Raw genomic sequence first — 19,979 nt, 5'->3', positions numbered from 1 at the left:
TACCACAAAATCAAATCAGCTAGCTTGAGAGAGACGAAAGTCTTATTTTCTTCTTGCAAAGGAGAAAGTAATCTTTGTCTTTGTGAAAGTCAGAGAGACAGAAATTAAAGGGGAATTCCAGGATTATTTTCACCTGGGTTCATAAATGTGGGTGTGTGAATATTACTTACAAACACTTTTAGATTTGGTCTCGTAGCTACAATGTCCACAAATGTTGTCAGACTATTACAAAACTATTTTAGCCATATTGGCAAATTGAGATCACAGTTGCCCCTTTGGATTACAAAGCAGCTGGGGTGATCTATTAGACCTATTCTAAAGGTTTGTGTCAGTACTACATTAATAAACATATGGCCAAGGTTGAAAAATCCCACAAATCCTTTTTAAGGCAAACAGTTTCACAATTCTAGATCCTTGACAGCGAAACTCCACGATGGGCAAATACCATAGAGCCTGGGAAAGGTCCACTGACTTCTTCATGTGCTGGGTGTAATATTTATTCTGTATATGTGCAGTCATCCCAGTCAGAGCAGTGTCTGTCCGTACATACATGTATACTGTATGGTGTCCAAGTCTCTGCTCCGCCACATATCTAGACACTGGCACAGCGTTGCGAGGGAGATGGGTATGGGGATGAGCAGACAAGCTGGCTGTGAAAACTGCTGATGCCTTGTCGTCCGGCCACTGCCGTCACCTCGTTGCTGCCTAACATGTCCGAGCAGAGTGACTCCACAGCGTCCAGCCTCTCGATCTGCACGAGGCGGGTCAGGAGGTCGGGGATGCTGTAGCCCGCTGTGCTCACCCTCTCGAAGAGCTGCAGGCCGTCGCTCATGCCGCCGATCTCATCGCGCTTCAAGCCAAAACTCTCGGCCAGGTGCCTCCATGTCTTCACCACAGCCGCCTCGCTGCTGTAGGAGGAGCTCAGCATGCGGCTGGTCTTCTCCAGACAGTCGAAGGGAAGCTCTGTGGGGCTCAGGCCTGCAGAGGGATGGGAGTGTTAGATGTAACTTGAACATTATTTTAATATAAACAGTTTAGCGGACACAGTTGGTGCAGTTAGTGCTCTTGCCTTTGCAGCAAGAAGACCTGGGTTTGTGACCAGGGCAGAACAAGGGCCTTTCTGCATGAAGTTTGCATGTTCTCCCCGTGTGAGTGTGGGATTTCTCCGGGTTCTCCGGTTTCCCCCCACATTCCAAAAACATGCAATACGGGGATTATGTAAACTGGACACTCTAAATTGACCGTAGGTGTGAGTGTGAGAGTAGATGGTTGTTTGTCTCTATATGTGTGGCCCTGTCATGGACTAGCGATCTGTCCAGGGTGTACACCGCCATGTCAGCTGAGAATTTGTGCTGTGTCCGTCATGTAAAAACAGGCTCTGTCAAGCAATACTATCAGAGCTGACAGGGAGCATATGTGTACCTACACTGACGGCATCGTTTATCCCATCAAACTGATGAATGACAGCAGTAGAATTCACTGTTTTAAGTCACACATCATCCTGTTTTCAGCCATCATACTTTTCTAGCGCAAGGTTGCTGTTGTCTCCGTTTGTCTTGACATTAAACAAATGACTTTCTGTGTGCAGCATTGGAATGTCACAGTGTCACACAAACACTGAGAAACACAGAGAGAGTCTTGTGGAGCTGATGGACTTAATCTGCATTGTGTCAACTCGTTTGACAGTGTTTGAATGTAACTGACATGTGTTTATATTTAAAAGTTGCACACTGAAATTTGCTTACTTGGAGAAAAAATATTGCGGCTTCGCGAGGTAATCACCTCTGTCAGATGCAGTTTTAATTTGATTGAAAATGACATTTTAGTCTTCACCAGGAAAAGGGAAAGTATTGGCAGAAGGAAAAAGTCTTACCCTCTGTCACATTGCAGGCTTTGGTATACAGATCCAAGATCTTTTTCCTTCGACTCTGGAGCATCTGTGTAGTGATAAAAAACAAAAAAAAAACATTTGTGATATCCAGATGATAGTGAACTGAAAATCTGTTTGTGATCACATTTTTTCCTACAGTTAACATCTTTAAAGTTGGCTGTTTCCCCATCTTCCTTACCCCAGGGGTCTTATTGTTGTTATTGATTGCATTCGCATTGTTGATGTGATTAGAGCTCGAGATGTGGTTGACGTTTCCGACATGGTTGGGACTCGGGATGTTGTTGGCATGGCCGTTTGCGATGGTGGGGGTCCCGTTGCAGGCGTGGTCGGTCTCCAGCAGCCCCAGTGAGAGCAGACAGAGGTCAGGCTTGTTGCCCAGGTTTAGGAGGCACAGGTTGGGATTGGGTTTATTAGTGTCAGCGGATCCCTGTTTGTCAGACGCTTCCTCGTCGCTGTCGATGCTGCGGCTCAGCAGCTGCTCGTTCTCTGATGATGCGTCGTTTTCACTACACAGACAAAAAAGAATACAGTTTAAGTATGTTTTTGGTCTGTAACTAACACGTTGCTTGACCCTTATTTGTGCTTTTTGGGCCACAAAGGAATGGCAGCCAGTATGGCATGTTTTTACCACTCTTGGGGTTCTTTACTTTAGCGCCTTGTGACTTAAGAGGGCACACGTCACTGCATAGAGGTTCGATTATTACCATCTGTAGATTTTGGGCAGGTAATGGTCATCAACTAATATGCTAATATGCTGTTTTTCCTTACTATATTTATTACTCTGCAATTAAGGTTCCATTTTCTTCTGGCTTTTGTTGCTGCACTCAAGAATATTAATGCCTCACAAGTAATCAATCTTTGTGGTAAAATACATGTGGCAGCTTATTTTACAGCGATGACAATCAACAGAACAGAGTATATAACACTGCAACAAATGCAAACTGTAATGTAAACGGTCATTCTGATTCTACTTATCTGCCATGTACATAGTTTGCTGTTTTGCTATATCATTATAGTTGTGAGGAGTGACAGTAAATTGACAAAGAACAATTCATGCCTTTGCGAAACTTTTACGGGAACTTTAAAAACGAATTGCAGATGATTTTTGTTGTTGCCATGACTGCTGATGTTTCTAAGCTGTTCCTGTGAGTGACTGAAATAGCCCTGTGTTTTATAACATGATACCATATAATATCACTTTATTACCCTTCATCACCCTCTCTGAGCCTGCTCTGGATTTTCTCACAAAAGCACCTTTTTGACAGAGAATGCCATTGTTTCACACTCCCTCGCTCTTTTGCTCAACACACACACACACACATACAAAATGCCTTTGTTTCCTGGACATCTAACACCCACGCTGGCAGTTGTAGCAGTGAGTTAGCACATCCTTTGGCATGCTGCTGTACCACACTGTTTATTGCTATTTATGCAGAGCCTTCTCCCTCTCTCTGTGTGTTTGTGTGTGTGTGCATGTGCACTTGTGTGTTCTCTTATTCATATTCCTTCCATATATTAAAGTCAATCTTAGCACGTGTGTGCTCTAAGTACCATAACAGTTGAGCACAAAAGAATCACTGTGTTTTTCTGCTGTGCATAATCACACTTTTCATGCTCCTGCTCATCAGCTCCTTGCACCTATAAAGCAGCATTGTCTGCACATGGGGGATGAGATGTATGCAGGAAGATGAAGGTGAGCAAGCTGTCATTCTTTTGTTGTCTGCCAGGATGTGCTTTCGGCTGGTCGTGGTTTTAGGTGAGGGCTGGAATAAATACCCCTATCTGCTGCAACAACTACCCCCTCTGTCCATCAGTGTTTGCTCGGCTTCAGGGCTCATCTGTGCTTCCCCACCCCTTACCCCCCTCAAACCTCTCAGCTGCCTGCTTCATTAAGTACAAAAGAAAACCTCAACTGCTTTTAACATGCTTCGTGCACACAGAAACACACACATACTGTATTTGCGCATACATGGAAAAAATGAAAATATGCCAGCAGTGACGGTGATACGGCTGCACTGACTTGTTTGGCTGCGGTTCAATTATGGTGAGAAGCTAAGAAAAGACAGTCATAATAATAGACGCCTAAAGATCAGCACACATTCATATATTACCCGTATGTTCAGTGAAGGTGCAAATACATTTAGGATGAATACATATGCATGGTTGAAGTTAATATTGCAATAATTCACTGACACATACAAAAGTTGGCATCACTATCATTTCACAATGCCAAATTATGATTCAAATGAAAGAGGGAAATACATTGGTTGTACAATGTGGACCTTTGTGCCAAGAACTACACTAAAAATACACTTTTGTAACTGATATAAATCCCCTTTAAAGCGCAGTTGTCAGATTAAAAAAATGCCTGGAGGTCAATCTGGAGACAAACAGGTTACTATAATTACATTTCTCCATAGAAATCAATAAAGGTTCATACTTTAATACAGAAAACTATTCTGTAATGGGGTCCTTTTTCCTCAGATCTTCACAGTATGAAATAGATATGACTTAACATTTAGAACCTGTCAATACTCTCCATGTTCAGAGTCTGTAGAGAGCTGCATATGTAGTATATATTGCTACACTCATATAAATAATAGTACTAAGTAGAACTATATAAGGTTCTTCAGCTTGTCCTCATAGGAGAACCATTTTTGGCTCCCTTCTGGAGGGTTCCACCAAGAACCCTTTTAAATCCCTTTATTCAGGAAAGGGGTTTTAAAGGGTTCTCTGGATCAAAATGGTTCTTACTGTAACCATTAGTGTTACCAAGAACCCTTGAAAAACCTTTTATTCGTGAAAGGGTTTTTCGGAAGCAAATGGTTCCAGGTAGAACCTCAGCCCTTGTAGAGGGACCTTTTTGGAACCCTTATTTCTAAGAGTGTATGGACATGGGTTGATGAATATTATGAAATGGCCTTAAGTTTGTTCAACTAAAGATTTGCATTGTTGCAAGGCGTCTCTCACCTTTTGACGGCCTTCTGAGGAGCAGCTTTCAGTTTGTCAAAGTCGTCTTTTTCTGCGTAGATCACCACGTTGTCTGAAAACAAATGGATATACAGGTTGTTTTATTTTTTTCCACACAGACTCAAATAGACCGAGATGCACAAGTTCATTAATGAAATAGGTAACTTCAAAACAGGACCCAAATCCTTTTCTGCAGGCTATAATCTTAATCAAACCCGCATTTAATCTGTAATTTTTCATGTTCGCATTGAGGTGGGGCACACAAAAGAAAACTGATATTCTTGAGGCATTAAAATGACTCATAACTAGAGGGACTGAATTAGGAGTTAAGTTTAAAATGATTACAGTGATTATTTATATTGAAGTGCACTTCAAATGGATGCCGATGGAGATAGACAGTGTAATGAGCGAATACCTAAGTGGGGCAAATATTGTCTGTAGGAAAGTGTGAGAGAAAGAGAATGTGTGTGAATTTAAGTGTCTTGTTTCTTTCATCTCAAAGACTTACAGTATAAACTCAGGGTCTACATGAGTGACAGGTCGCTCCAGTAGAGCTTCAAGCAATGGGCTTAGTCCTCACATACACACAGTACTCATGATAACTCAACATTAAACAGCAATGCAGGAACTCTTTTATTTATTTATCGAGTCAGTGGCCTTGTCAGATCATATGTTTGTGGCCACATACGCTGACCATACAGTAAGTGTGTGAGCATATGCATGAACGTGTGTGTTCTCGTCAATGCCACATGTAAGTGGTTAGTCAGTCAGTCTGGGAGAGAAATTGTGTGGAGCATCGTTGTCAGGAGAAAATGACGCCTAAAGCGATGCATGGCTTTAGCATTTGAGGCTTCACATTCCACCATGAGGTACTCATCATACTCCGGGTCTGTCAGCCGACACACACGCACACGTACACACTCACTTAATATTAGCATACTTTATACTAATTGTACAATTGTAAACATATACCAGACTGACACTAGTAGGATATTTGTTGATAACACAGTTATTGCAGATGATGAGTTCAGGTGTCGCATAATTCACACATCAACGTCCAAGCCTAGAGCACCACAAGAAGGTTTTTTTGGATAATCCATTTGTTGACGACGGCCAGCATAACCACAGAAGATATAGTGTTTGAGCTTGACCTTTAAGTCATAGTCATAGTTTACTGACTTAAGCTTTGAAAAGATTTTTTGCTACAGGCAGGACTAAGGAGTAAAATGATGCTGCTGTAATAAGTGCTGGGTGGCATGTGTTCATGCCTGAAACTGAATTGTGTGCTGTGTCACTGTGTGATAATTTTAGAGTGATTTTTATAGTCGTTAAAGCTTAGAGCAAAAAAAAAAAATACAAATTATAGTCTGTGCTGTGACTATAATTTCCATAACCATGAGTGCCTTTGTACTGTTATGGAGTGTGTTTTAAGTAGTTTAAGTTTAAACTGCCTCTTTTATTGAGCCCATATTTTGTAGGCAAATCCTTAGGGACTGTGCTGTGTGTGTGTGTGAGCGGAGGTTATGAAGACATGGGAATGATCAGTGACTGCTGGTCTTGCTTTCACTGATATGAAAACACTCATATCTCTTGACAAAAAACAGGTGATCTATACAGTTGTTACGCAGTTATTACATTTTTATGCTTTGTTTCTGCAATGCATTCATTTTCAGATTATAAAAAACATTCATTTGTACTTTCGGAGGTTCCAAAGACAAATTGTTGTTTGTGACCCAAGCCATTGATACAGTGTCTATATGGCCAAAACTTTGAATAATTAGTATCTTGTATACAAGGATATGAATAACAAGATTACGTAAAGCTTATTACTTATTGAGTGAGTTTGTGTGTCAGTATGCTGTCTCACCTGGGACATCTTTCTTGTCTTCCTGTTTGGTCTGAGCTTCCACTGCCTTCACAACTTGTCCAGCACAGCACGCTGTAACACATAACAAACACCCGGAAAAGCTATTAAATTTAAAAAAAAATAAAAAATGTCAACCTTTAGCATGAGATTGAGTGTATGTGTATGCCTCTCACCTTGACCACTTGGCTTGGCCTTCAGGATGTAGAACATGATGATGAGGACAATGGCGATGGCCATGATGAATATGGTCGACATGGCGATAATGAGAGCCGTCGCAAGGTGACCCTGTCCGTTGGAACCTGAAAATGATATCAAAGTTAAGTTAAGGGTTAAGGTTAAGGTAAGGGGTTTGTGTGTGTGTTCTTGTATGGGCATCTTTATCAGGACCAAAAAAAACATAGGGAGTGAGGACATTTTGGCTGTTGCTCACGTTCTGTCACCCCTTAAAAGGACTTTTTGAGGGTTAAGACTTGGGCTTAGGGTTAGGTTAAGGGTTAGGCATTTCATTGTTATGATTAAGGTTAAAATGAGATGTATTATGTCGATGGGTGAAGCTTGTCTGTTTTCCATCGTTGTGTATTTGCACATACCTTTATCTGGATGAGGAAACACTGTTGTGCTGCCTGGGTCAATGACTGGTTTTTCTATTGTTTTACTTCGTTGCATGCCTGAAAAACATGACACATAAACACAGCTCAGTGCTAATGTTTCTCCTGCTGATTGCTCACACAGTCATCATGGGGAAAATGTTAGCTTTTACTGCGTACTCCGGATAACACACATTTTCTTACCCTTGGTCACTTTTTCCACCGATATTGTGTGTGTGCTCAAATGAGTTGTGCAGTAGAAATTTAAATCTCCCTTGCTGTGAAACAACTTTGACACTGCAAATTTCCATAAAATTATATAATCCTCTGTAAAATGTGGTTATTTACTGTCGCATCTCCTCGGATAAAGGCTTCAAGAGGAAGGCACCACAAAGCAACATTTCATTCAGTTTGTTACTGGCAGAGTTCACACTGAAACATTCACAGTTGGTGGCATGTTTGCTTTGGCATTTCATTTTATGGATTGTCTCTTTCCTCGAAAACACCAACAGCAGTTTCCCCTTATCTCCGTCTTTGTGAGACTCATTCCCGCTGTTACAGGCGAGCTGTTGTGTCGGGAACGTTGCGGCACCATGAAGCGACTCTGTCCAGATTTCCTTTCGTTCTAACGCCCTCCACCCATTCCCCTTCTGCGTCTGTGTAACTGGATTATTCATCAATTGTTTTTCCTTACTCCTAATTGAGCTATAAAACCACTGGCAGCTCATAAATCAGCTCTGTTAATCAGTCTTTTATTTCCCCTTGTTGATATACTGCACACCTCTTTGGCATGTGCCCTGCTGCTTCCCGTGGTCACAGAGACTCCTGTCATCACACACACACAATCACACACTCACACAGGCTGCTGCCCTGTGGCGGCGCAGACATTAACCCAGGGTATGTGTTTACACTCTCTGCATAAGGATATGAGTCTCAACTGGAATTCTGTTTAGCGTCTTGTGGTTTCGTCTCTTAATCATGTCTCAAAGGCTGAACACATACTGCAAAATGATAATACTGCAGGGCAATCTGGATACTCAGTTCTAAACAAACTGAGAGGAGCAGAATTACAGAGCAGTGCCGACATAAGAAAAGCACTTTTGTTTCAGGATGATGATACCTCTTTTTTAAGTGGGGATGAATCAAAGGTTAACCTGTGATAAATAGTTCTGTGTCAAATTGCAACACGAGCCACATGTGTCTGGTGTCTGTGGGTGGAACGCTGCTCTTGAAGTTGGTGAGCAGTGATGAGTATGTTGTTAGGTGTATTGGCAGCTGATCGGGGTAGAGTGGTGGGCTGTTAAAGTGCAAGAAAGAAGTCAAAAGGGTAAATGTGGAAATTTAATGATGCCTAGAGACTAACAATGTCTGCCTACCAGAGAGTAGCATCCGCACAAGCACTAACATGTAAATAATCTGTCTTTCTCATACCCACTGAAGTTTTAATTATCACACACACAGAGGTAGGCAGGAGCCAGGGTAATTTACAGATTACACGGCAAGTGTCAGCCTGCCTTTAACCTCAGCAAGCAGAACTCCCAAAATTCAGCTCCTTTTATTTTATAGTTGGGGTGAATCTGATCTAAAGGGGTTTAATTAAAATGTGTCTTAACAGACTGGGAGCAACAGAGGATGCTCTGTGAGATGTTAGCCTCTATCCAGACTACTTAACTTATGTTTAGAAAGCAATACTGCTCTAGCAGCTTGATTTTGCATTTGAATGTATATTGTAGACTGAACACAATAGTAATCACATATAAATTGGTGAGCAGAAATCCATATGAGTGTTGAATTTCCACACAACAGTTATCTTAAATAAGCATTTTTCCAGTAAATCCACATCAAAACACACTAAAATGTTGAAATTAGCAAAAACAATGGCAAATCACCTTGATAAATCCAATCAACAAAACAACAATTATATAATAGAATAAATGTGTCATCGTTGTATTGCTTATTTGCACTTATGCACTGCGCCGTTTAAACCTGCCTGAGAGAAACAACAATTATGGTGCTGTTAAAAAAACAAGTGTTCATTAAACACACACCACACACACACACACACCTGCTCCTGCTTTCATATGTTCTCCTCTGCAGGCCTGGGCTGCTATTTGAGGTTTTCATCTTTCAAAACACACTCATTAAATATGGCAAAATAACAACACCATTAATTTCCGCAACTCTTCAATTACACTCAAAGGGGATTTTAAGCAATTATGGGCTCATAAATATTGTTCCCAAAGTAGTAAATATCAGTGAGTGTCAAGAACATCGAACAGATCCGGTTGACATTTCCTCAGTTTTCTTCCATGTCCTGTTTGTCACATGTGGACAAAGCCGCAGAGTGGAAAGTTGGCTCCTACACTGCAAGGAGTAGTTTTGGTTTGTATTCTGAGTTGTTTCAAAATGACATTTGTCTATTTATTCATTCATTTAGAACGGACGTCCATTATAAATATTCTATTTGTGTCCTTGTCTAACTCCTTCGGCACGGTTCTTATTTAGCATTTCTGTTACATTCTCAGTAAGTCCCATACTACTGACTTCTTTGTTCCTTGTTTCTTAACCTTTTTATGTACAGAAGCAAAATGGCAACTGATTTGAAGATAATTACAGATAAACACAACTTCATAGTGCACAGTGAAGACAATGAGAAGGATTTTATGACACAATTTAAAACTGATGAATGTCAACTCAGGAAATATTGTGATTTATAATGTAGAAAATGTGTAGGGGCTAGTTTGAATCAACTTTATATTACTGTAACAAAAGACTCCAGAGGAATCCACAGTAATTAGAAATGAACTACGGATTGTAACCTTATGTTTTCTGCTGCTTTAGGAGATACAGAATAACCTCATTTCCTCATATACTGTACAGATGACAGCCATTAGTCCTGTGAGCATCATCACCACTGTCAAACTAAGAAGTAAGTGCCTCAAATCATCGAGGGCCAATGTATGACAATCACATAGACCAGGATATGTCACACGTGCAAGTGTATCGGAATGTTTATGAACTGCTGAGGCTGATTAAAAACAGAAAACAATTGAGACGTCTGGTAAATATTATCATCCACTGATGTGGTTGCAGTTGGAACCATAACTATACATGCACACTGTACACACACACACACACAGTCAGGTATGTAGGATAATCGGTAAGCTTGTGAGGTTAAAGATGAGCTTCCAAAAACGCCCTGAAGACACACAGTAGTGATCCAGGGTGGGCAGTGGTCAGGGGTGTCAGCAGAACTTAGTGCAACATCTGACCTCTGATTGTTCCCTTAAACCCAGGCCAGGCTTTCTAACATGCAGTACATCTGCTTCTTCACATCCTGTCCTCTTTTTATGTCCTTTCATTTAGATGGAAAACTTTAATGTTTGGTTGCTTTTAATCTCGAGGAAACCGGATCCGTGTTTGGACAGAGAAAGCTGTGAAGATAGATGGTTAAAAAGAAAGCAGGGGGAATCCATAGTTGAAAAGAGAATAAGTAGAGGATGTTGGGGGAGAAGGTGAAATGAAAGCGTAAAGCAATGGCTCTTACATTCTTTGGTGTTGCGTGGTGCATTCTGGCAGGAGTGGCACACCATCCCATAGAGGTTTCTGGGTCTGGTCTCCAGCATGTAATACCTGGGGGAGACAGAAAGTACAGAAGACCGAGTCAGGACTGACTTAAAGGTGACCGATCTTTCTAAATAGATTCCTAAAGATCTGCCGTTAGCAGTTAAAAGCAAGCTTTATTATTGAGCAGAGCAGGTGTGTTTAATATGCGGCCTCCCTACCTTCTAGACATACTTTACATACACGGTGCCTAGGTATGGGGAAACAGCTGAGGTGAAAAGTTTGAGCCGGTGAAGAAATGCACATAATTGATGCCCTGGAGGCACGAAACATCAGCTTTGTACAGAAATGGCCCTGAGTTGTGAGCGTCTGAGCGTCTATTAGAGGAACAAAGAGCGGGGGAGGCAAAAAGGCCTGAGTGTGGATCAGTAAATCATTTAAGCTTGAGAGAGGAATATCCATACAGATGTGCAGTGTACTCAGCATGCAGGTGCCTTCATACACACGTGTATGAGTGAGTCTTTTCGACAAGCCAGGGGTTTTACTAGGGTAGTTTTGATGGACACACAGATGAAAAGACATCTGCTTTGTTGTTGTTGTTGTTGTTGCAGGAACTGGATCTTACACAAATAACTCTCGACAATTACAAATGTTTTAAAATGTTAACAGATGATGGTGCTAAACAAACACTTGGTGCTAAACAGCACATACGCTATTTTGTTATGAAGTAATGATTGATATGGACAGTGTCTCCTTCGACTTTCAGTATTTTATATCTTTCTGTTGGGCTTTTTTTCCACCTGCTCAGCTACAGGTCTTACCTGAACTGTCTAACAACTGTCCAGGCATGTTCTTTACTGCATGCAACACGCTTAGACTCTGATATGAGTATGGACATGGCTGTAGACATGACCAGACTGAGCTCACTCTTTAACAATCACACTAATCAAAAGCAAAAACATCCTGTGAAAGGAGAGCGAGAGCCAAGAAAACTAGAAGGCAGCCGGAGAGCATCCAGACTGATGACGGGGGAAAGATTTCAAAATTGCACTTTCCCTGTTTGAAGTGGAGGCCGGTCCAATCCAATCGTGAATCTCTTTTATTTATGCCAAATTATACATTATACTTCCCACATTTAATCATAAATATTAGATGAATTATGATTTGGGGGGGGGGGAATAATATCCAAGTTATTGCTTTAGCGGGATTCATTGAATAAAAATAACAATCTTGCAACTGATAGAAGAGAAAGTTTGGTGCAGACACAATGAGTGGGTCTGTGCAGAATCGCTAGAGGTGGGGAGGGGGGGAGATGCTGGGAAGGAGGAACAGGAGAAGGGAGGAGAGGAAGGTCTGGTAACATTTAAAGCGTTCCTTATTGACTAAATATTTTTAAGTGACAGGGGTTGCATTCAAAGCTGTCATGTGCAAATGGAGGGGTGGAGGATTTAGTGTGTGTTTGCGCACAAAGTGAGGGGACGCATTAAACTGAAGGCAGCAGGGTGGTCTGTTCACATGTCAGCTCATGCGACTTAAAAGCAAGTCTTTACAATATGTTCTGAATCTGATTAGTCGAATTATACTGTATAATGTAAATACACTGCACAGTGCATCTCTGTGTCTGTGCAATATACAATATCTATATTAAATATGCAGGTATTCACACAACTGAGTCACGAGGAAAGGCTGCTGCCATTTTCAACACATGCCTTTTAAACATAGACCTCATATAAAATGTAGATATAGTTTTTCAGTTTGCCACTTGATAACAACCCAGAAGTAAAAATAAACAGAATGGCCACCAGGGCTTGCTAAAATAACTCTATAGATAAACTGGCCTGGTTCACCCTTGATTTATGACTTCCATATACATTTTCCTGAGGAGTTAAAGGTCAATTTTGTAAATTATGTTTGATGAGACGAACAACCAATCACTCGCACTTTCGGGCAATTTAGAGGCCTCTTACAGTTGTAACTTATTTTAAAACGTGTGTGTTTGTGAGTTGTTTACCCCGGCAAACACGGCCCACACTCTGCGTCGCTGTCCGAAGTTCCTGCCACGCGCACCGTGGCTTTGTAGAGGGCGTCGCAGTCCTTATGGCGTCTGCAGATTTCATACTTCCCTTTGGAGTATTTCCCCTGTGGACACGGCACGCACGCAAAGTCCTCGTCCTTCACACCATAGCCACAGGTCTATAAAACCAACACACACACACACACACAGAAAACACATTGACATTAATAAAGATAACATTTGATGTAATGAATGAACTCTTCAGATCAGTCTGTGTGCCTTAAATATTATCCCACACATCTGTTTCTGTCCCTATTCTTAGTAAATCAACCATCACTGTCTTGAGAGGATAAAACAGACATGTGATTGGTCACACACATCCTCGCAATGTGTGCCTGTGTGTGTGTATGTGTGGGCAATTTTCCATGGCTGGTGGTGTTTAAAATGACCACCTCGCTATTCCTTCTTTTAGCATCATTCTCCACACAGTAATTCCTCACAGCAGGAGGGCTGAACAACAGGCCACACACACACACACAACTTCTTTCTCTTTTTTGCTCCCCTTCTTTCATCTTTCATTCTCCTTCTACTTTCATCTATCTATTGAAACAAGCCTTTCCCCTTTGGCTTTGGGCTACAATAGACAAATCTTAAATATATCTCACACCGCTCTCTCCCTTCTGTTTGACGTTGTGCGTCTCCGTGTGATTGTTTGATATAAAACTGTGTTGAGCTATCGACAGGATCTTGTCGGGTATCGTTAAAGCTCACGTTGGATCTATTGTGCTGAGGCTCAGTGTGGCACTGCTTCTGTGCATTCAATCAAATATTTTCAAGAGTGAGTGAAAACTTATTTTTCAAAAGATGATTTGTTGGATATGTGCAAAAAAAAGGACTGATCCTTTTTTGCCTTTTATTTCGTAAGATTGACACAGATGAGGGAGAAAAAAAAGCAGGACTAGAGAGACGAGATGAGATAAAGATCCCCGGCTGTATTGAACCAAGGAAGTTGTGGTGCAGTCTTAAACCACCGCCCCAGGGAATTTATTCATAATGTCTCGCAGCTTTCACACATCATAAAAGCTGATTGAAACTTCAAGAGCCAGTTTTTATAATGTTCCACCTTACTGACACTTCCACCACTCCATATCCAACTGCAGTGTTTAAGGTACAAGCTTGGAAATGCAGCCACATCGGACACACGATCCAGAGCAGAGAGAAGCCTTGAGTGTCTTTTTCACAGCGATGCGTCGTGCATAGTTTGTTTGTGTGTGTATGCGGTTGTGTGTTCGAATGTTAACGTCTCTGTAGCGAGGAGAAACCTCATGGTTATCTCATGATTAAAAGGGTGTCGGTATATGTTCACACACAAGCACACATGCAAGGGGAATAAAGAACTCATGAATTACAGGCTGTGGCACCAGCAGGATCAGAGGGACAGGAGAAAGTGCAAAGGGGCTTTTCATTTCACTGATTAAACTTCTTTGTTCTTTCATGTTTCTGTTGCTCACAAAATGGCTAAATTATCCCTTTATGACAGAGCTCTGCGCAGATACGTCTGAGCCTCTTGTTGTCGTCGTCGTTGGACAAAGAGACGAGAGGATCACTCGATGTTACAAGTTCAAACACAGCACGTTGTTGGGCTGTTTACTTAAAGCGCATTGGAAGCCCAGTGAACACAAGGCAGGGAGGCAGGAAGTGGGGAATAAGAAGGCAAAAGCAATCCAACACAGTGGGAACGTTCGTGAGATTTTTATCTGTTTGTGCGGTACACGAGACGAGGAATGAAGAGGAAGCGTCAGAGTCGTGCATTTTTAACGTGTACTAACAGAAACGAGCAGAAACAAGCTGCGAGCACAATATTTTAAGTAATATATTTAAATAACCTCCTAGGTTGACAAGGTAAATGTGTTCGCCAGCAGGAAGTGGAGAAAACATTTGATTCGACTCCAGCTAGTTTATGTTTGTACTCTCTAACAAAGCTTTGGTGGAGGTACAGCAAACATAAACCAAAAAAAAACCTCCCAACATTGGAGCAGCGAGAGAGGAACGTCACAATAATATTTGCCAAGACTCAAATTCAGTTTTAACACTTTAGCCAACAACATTGTGTGTTTGAAGTCATTTTGTTAGTTGAATTAAAGTTGCAGTAATGTGGCCACTTTAAGATACAATACAACTGCATTAAAATATGCAATATATTTTGAGTAGTGAACTTTTAATGTTGTCATCCCCTTTACTGTCTCTGCCATAAGAAACCCGCTATGAAACGTCAAAGTAGAGAAGGAAATAATCAGTGTGCTTTTTGTTTTTGTTTTTTTTCATAGTATTGTGTGTATTTGTCACTAATGGAACAAGAATACACATTGCCTTGCTCTCCTCGTTAAAGTGCCCATACCCAGGGGAAGCAAAAAAGTCAGCACTTTCTTCCTGACGTCATCAAACTAGTTATTTTGTTATTGCTATTGAGTAATCCCTATGACGTGTGGAACAGATGCCCTGGAGGGACAGTTTGAGACAGGTCTTTTTTTTTTTTTTTTTACATTTCCATTAGGCACAGTAGCAAAATAATCAGAATCAACCATCAAGCCTGACCGAGGGCTTAACCGTTCCAAACCGTACCGTACTGTAAAAAAACAAACTGTACCATGACGGAAATGCGGCTCTGAAGGTAGAAATTACATACTGTGCTTTGAGATAATGCTATTCAAAGTTATGTGTAAATTATGTTCTTATTCAGAAATAATTGCATAAAAGTGTGTTCAAAACATCAAACAATCAAAACAAATCATACAAGTGCTTCCTGTTAATAATTTCAAAAAAATAAGATATTGCAATGACTTTGAGCAGCTAAGGTTAAATCTGTTCACCTTCCAGCTGTCTCACCTACAGCTGCCTCTCTGAAGAGGGTGTGGCACCCCGAGGTGCCCACTGAAGCGTTTACCTGCACTGTTGTTTTCTTTGGCTGCCAGCAGACTGACTGATGGAGGCTAAATCACTCTGTGACTGCTTCACTCTTAACACATGCCTTCACGTCCAAGTCAATCGGAGTAATAAACCAGAAAGACATTTCTGAATTTAGGCACTCCTCATTGTGCATTTGTGTGTATGAATCTGTGTTTGTTTGTTTGTGTCTGTGTGTTTGTACAGTGGGTGGTCTGAACCAAAATAGAAAAACAACATTAATTTGAAGCAACAACATTGGAGTGTGAGAGATGCAACAAAGTTTTATTATTTTGACAATCAAATAATTTTTGGGTGTTTAATAATTAAAGTAATTTTAAAACCGATTAATCATTCTTTAATAGAAGCAATAAATGTGGCTGTGCATGTGTGTGTGTGTATCTCACCATATGTGGCTCTTGTCCTGGCTGACACTGAGGACAGGCCTGGCAGCTGTTACTGGTCTGGTTGAAGAACTCATATTCTCCACAACTGGAATACTCGGCACTCGCAAACATGCAGCACAGCTGGAGGGACAGACAGATGTACGTGAGACTTTGGACCAAATACACTGTGACATCAAATGGGATGTTATGTTAGATACAATGATTGGATGATAAATTTATTTTAATTCAGAGTCACTTATACAGTACTGCGACAGGAAACTACACAAGGTATATTTGTAGAAACATATAGGTATAGGTTACTAGCCTGATTAATTATTGTCTGCTGTTATATATACTTCAGCTTTTACATTTAGACCACTTCTCTTAACTGGTGAAATCCAAATCTAATCGGCTTGTGACCAGGCGTCTGCAGAGGGGAAACATCTTTAAAAAAAAATCCAGGACAGTGAGCAGTATCCCGACGACCAGGATAGGGAAACATCTGTCGTTTTAGGGTTTATCTCTGCAAAAAGAATCTAAATCAGATCTGCTAAAACTTAAACGTCATGTTGATTTGTATGTGACAAGTTGGGTGGTGAAATAATCCGCATCCTATCCGCCACTGAGGGTGAATTACTGAGATTTATTGCAGATTAAACCGTTATTCATGTTTAACCAGTGCTTCCTGGGTAACACACCCAAAAATTCAGTTTCAGCCATGTCTGATTAATTATGAGTGACTTGAATGACAACGTCGGACGTTGGCTAATTTATTGAGGAAATAATAAAAAACTGTATGAGAAGCAGCGTCATCCTTTTTAACTATAAAGGAGGCAAAAATCAGAACATCTTCATCTGTGATACCCAGATTAGGATAGATCAGCATTAGCCATGTGTGTGTGGGACTGAAAAGAGTTTGCACAATACCAGTGTTTCTTTGTGTGGCCATGTGCTGTATTGGTGCCTCTGTGTATGTGTGTGTGTACGTGTGTATGTGTGTGTGTGTGGCATTGTGTCATAGTGGCTCACTGTAATAAGTTGCAGCTGGTATTTGTGGTTTAAGCAGCATACTTTGTGCATTTCCAAACAAACTAACTGACTTTTAAAAAGAAAAATCATCTGCAGTCCAGCAAATGATGGAGGGAAAGTAAACGAGTGCATGACTAATCCTCTCCATCGTCTATCTGTTGTTTTAGTAACATCTCCTTCTTTTTCTCATTACCCTCTCATTAAGCAGATTACAAATGGAGACTACCAGTGTTTGTGCGTGATCGGAAAAAAATGAACTGAGCACACCTGATGGATATGTACTGCCCCTTTTAACCTGTCAAGGGTCCTCATCTGCAACTAACAAACGTCCTTTTATTCACTAAGTGCAAATCATCCCCTTTGTCCATTCTTCTTTGTTGGTGTGTCAACAAATGCAGGGTCACTGTGGGTATTTAGTGAGTAACGACATGCAGACACTGCTTCAACAGCCTCTCTCTAACAGTTTGTGAAAAAGCTTCAATGAGCAGCACGTTTTGTCTCTGAAGAGTCTGCGATAACGATCTCCTCCATATTTTCCACACTTGGAAAAACAAACTTCCTGTCACAGCAATAAACCAGACATCACACTGCCTGACTGAGAGGAAATCCAATCAGGTTCCCATAAATACAGAATACATACGCTGCATATGTGCACCACATTCAGTTATCTCCGGTTTAAGTTGAAGATCTATTAGAATTATTGGGCAGGAACACCATGTGAACTGGAAACAGCGTTCGCACAGTGTTGCTCTGGCTTAATCCAAACACTTCTTCCCTTCCAACTAAGTGTCACCTCGTGTTTACACACATGGACACATGAGAGGAAAACTGAGTGGTCAAGTTCTGGAGCCAGTTGGGAACACAGCCAGTGGGTCTGAAGATCAAATCAAGAAGAGAATCATTTTTGCTACCTGGTTTTTATGGATATTTTTTATGGCTCTCTAACATTTACTAATGCCGCTTTTCCACTACACGGTCCCGCCACGCCTCGCCTGGACACAGCTCAACTCTTTGCATTACAATACAGTACCTCCTAAACGTGGGAAGTGTCATCACAGCACGGCATGACTTACTAGTGACTAGTAACTTGTAAAGCAGCTGTTTTCAGTACACTGATCAGTACATCAGTACAAAGATCAGTTCAGTACTTCCTGCTTGACCTGAGCACAGACTCCGTCTGACACAGTCACTGAACTGGAATACACCAGGGGTTGTGATGGGGCTCATCACTCGCAAAATTTTAGACATTTCCATGCCAAATGTTGGCGATTAACGCACATTTTCGGACGGCTTGCTCATGACTCTTCCTGTGATGACACTCTGACCAATTAGTGCAGTCTGATGACGTCACACATGCTAGTGGCTCAGCTTGCTTTGAACCTCACCAGAACAGGTACTAAAAAAAGTACCAGGTACTATCACTAATGGAAAAGTAAAATAGCCGCGAGGCGATTTGTGCGGCTACTATGTATTGGAAAAGCAGCATAAATAGTACAAGTGCGGCAGAGTTGCACACTCTCCTTCAGCTCAACAAGTCTAGAGGATGCAGTGCCGTGTGTAGACTCAGTAATGGCTGCGATCCAAACTGATGGACTGATAAAGGTGAAAACACAAGGAGGAAGAGGGAGGAACGGGAGAAATTGGAGGGTGTGTTAAAAAACAAATTGAATGGAAAAATTACTTTGGAATAGAGAGGGAAATTAAGGAGAGTTTGCTCAGGGAAGTAAGGAAAATAAATCTGGAGGAAAAGGGCAGAGATAATTAAGTTAGAGGAGAACAATTAATAAATACAAAACTTACTAATAATGAGGACAGAAAAATTGACTTCTTTTGACCTCTCCTCTCTGACATTTTTGCGTCTTCTTCCTGGGAAACAGAGAAGGATCACAATCATAAGTACACAATACTAACAGCACACTATACATATCTTTCAGTCATTTGTGCTCCTGCAACAAACATCACTTATGCAACAGTTGTGAAACTGCTGCCTGCAGTAGTGCTTTAAGTGTAAGTGTCTCTTGTGTGTGTATGTGTGTGTGTGTGTGTGTGTGTGTGTGTGGTCCTGATGAGTTTGCTGTCCCGATACCGCCAAATCATCTCCCATAAACATGCAACAGCAGCAGAACAGCCCATGACATTCCTCTGGCTCATAAGTGCAAACACATATCACCGCTGGCTAACCTCTGCTTCTGTTGGTGATATCACTGGATAACATTTGATTTTTCACTTAGCTCTCTGCCACGTTTATTGTTTTTTCATGTGCGTCTTCTGCAAAATGCCAAACGTACTCGAAAAAGCTGACAGGATGGAGAACTACGAACTATTTTCCTACACTGAGCCATGACACCCTGATGTTGGAGTTTTCATATGAAAACATCAATCAAAAATCAGTTTTAATTTAACAACACATTAAAAGGTGAACTGTAAAACCCCTTGAAACTTCCGGGACACTTGAGGTCTGCGTGTGTGTGTTTTGAGAGACACAGGAAGAAGCCACCATTATCTGCTATCTGAGGTCAGAATCTGTCTGTCTGGCTCCAAACCTCTGATTTCACTCTTCCATGTCACAGACTCTCTGATCTTCAGTCATGGCTAATACACCAACCCTGAGGGTTTGATCTTGCTTAATTACACCCTCTCGCACACACACACGCACACACACTATCACAGGGATATACTGTATGTCCTATAAATATGCACATGGAATTATCTTGTGAGGACAAAATAA

The 19,979-nt window shown here is 41.2% G+C and overlaps 1 protein-coding gene across 1 annotated transcript; it reads right to left on the bottom strand.

The window, feature by feature from the left end:
• Positions 1–592: 592 nt before the first annotated feature.
• Positions 593–19,102, bottom strand: edar (ectodysplasin A receptor; the record flags this gene model as incomplete). Its single annotated transcript, XM_083908516.1, has 11 exons — positions 593–978; positions 1,874–1,937; positions 2,070–2,397; positions 4,862–4,934; positions 6,729–6,800; positions 6,902–7,027; positions 7,319–7,396; positions 10,863–10,948; positions 12,891–13,072; positions 16,244–16,363; positions 19,052–19,102. The coding sequence occupies 11 exons, from the start codon at positions 19,100–19,102 to the stop codon at positions 593–595; spliced, it is 1,566 nt and encodes a 521-aa protein (XP_083764642.1).
• Between the last annotated feature and the right edge of the window lie 877 nt (positions 19,103–19,979).

This window comes from Microchirus variegatus (assembly GCF_963457635.1).
Source record: "Microchirus variegatus genome assembly, chromosome: 22".
Taxonomy (NCBI): domain Eukaryota; kingdom Metazoa; phylum Chordata; class Actinopteri; order Pleuronectiformes; family Soleidae; genus Microchirus; species Microchirus variegatus.
The sequence above is the reverse complement of the archived record's forward strand: the minus strand, read 5'-3'. Positions and strand labels throughout refer to the sequence as shown.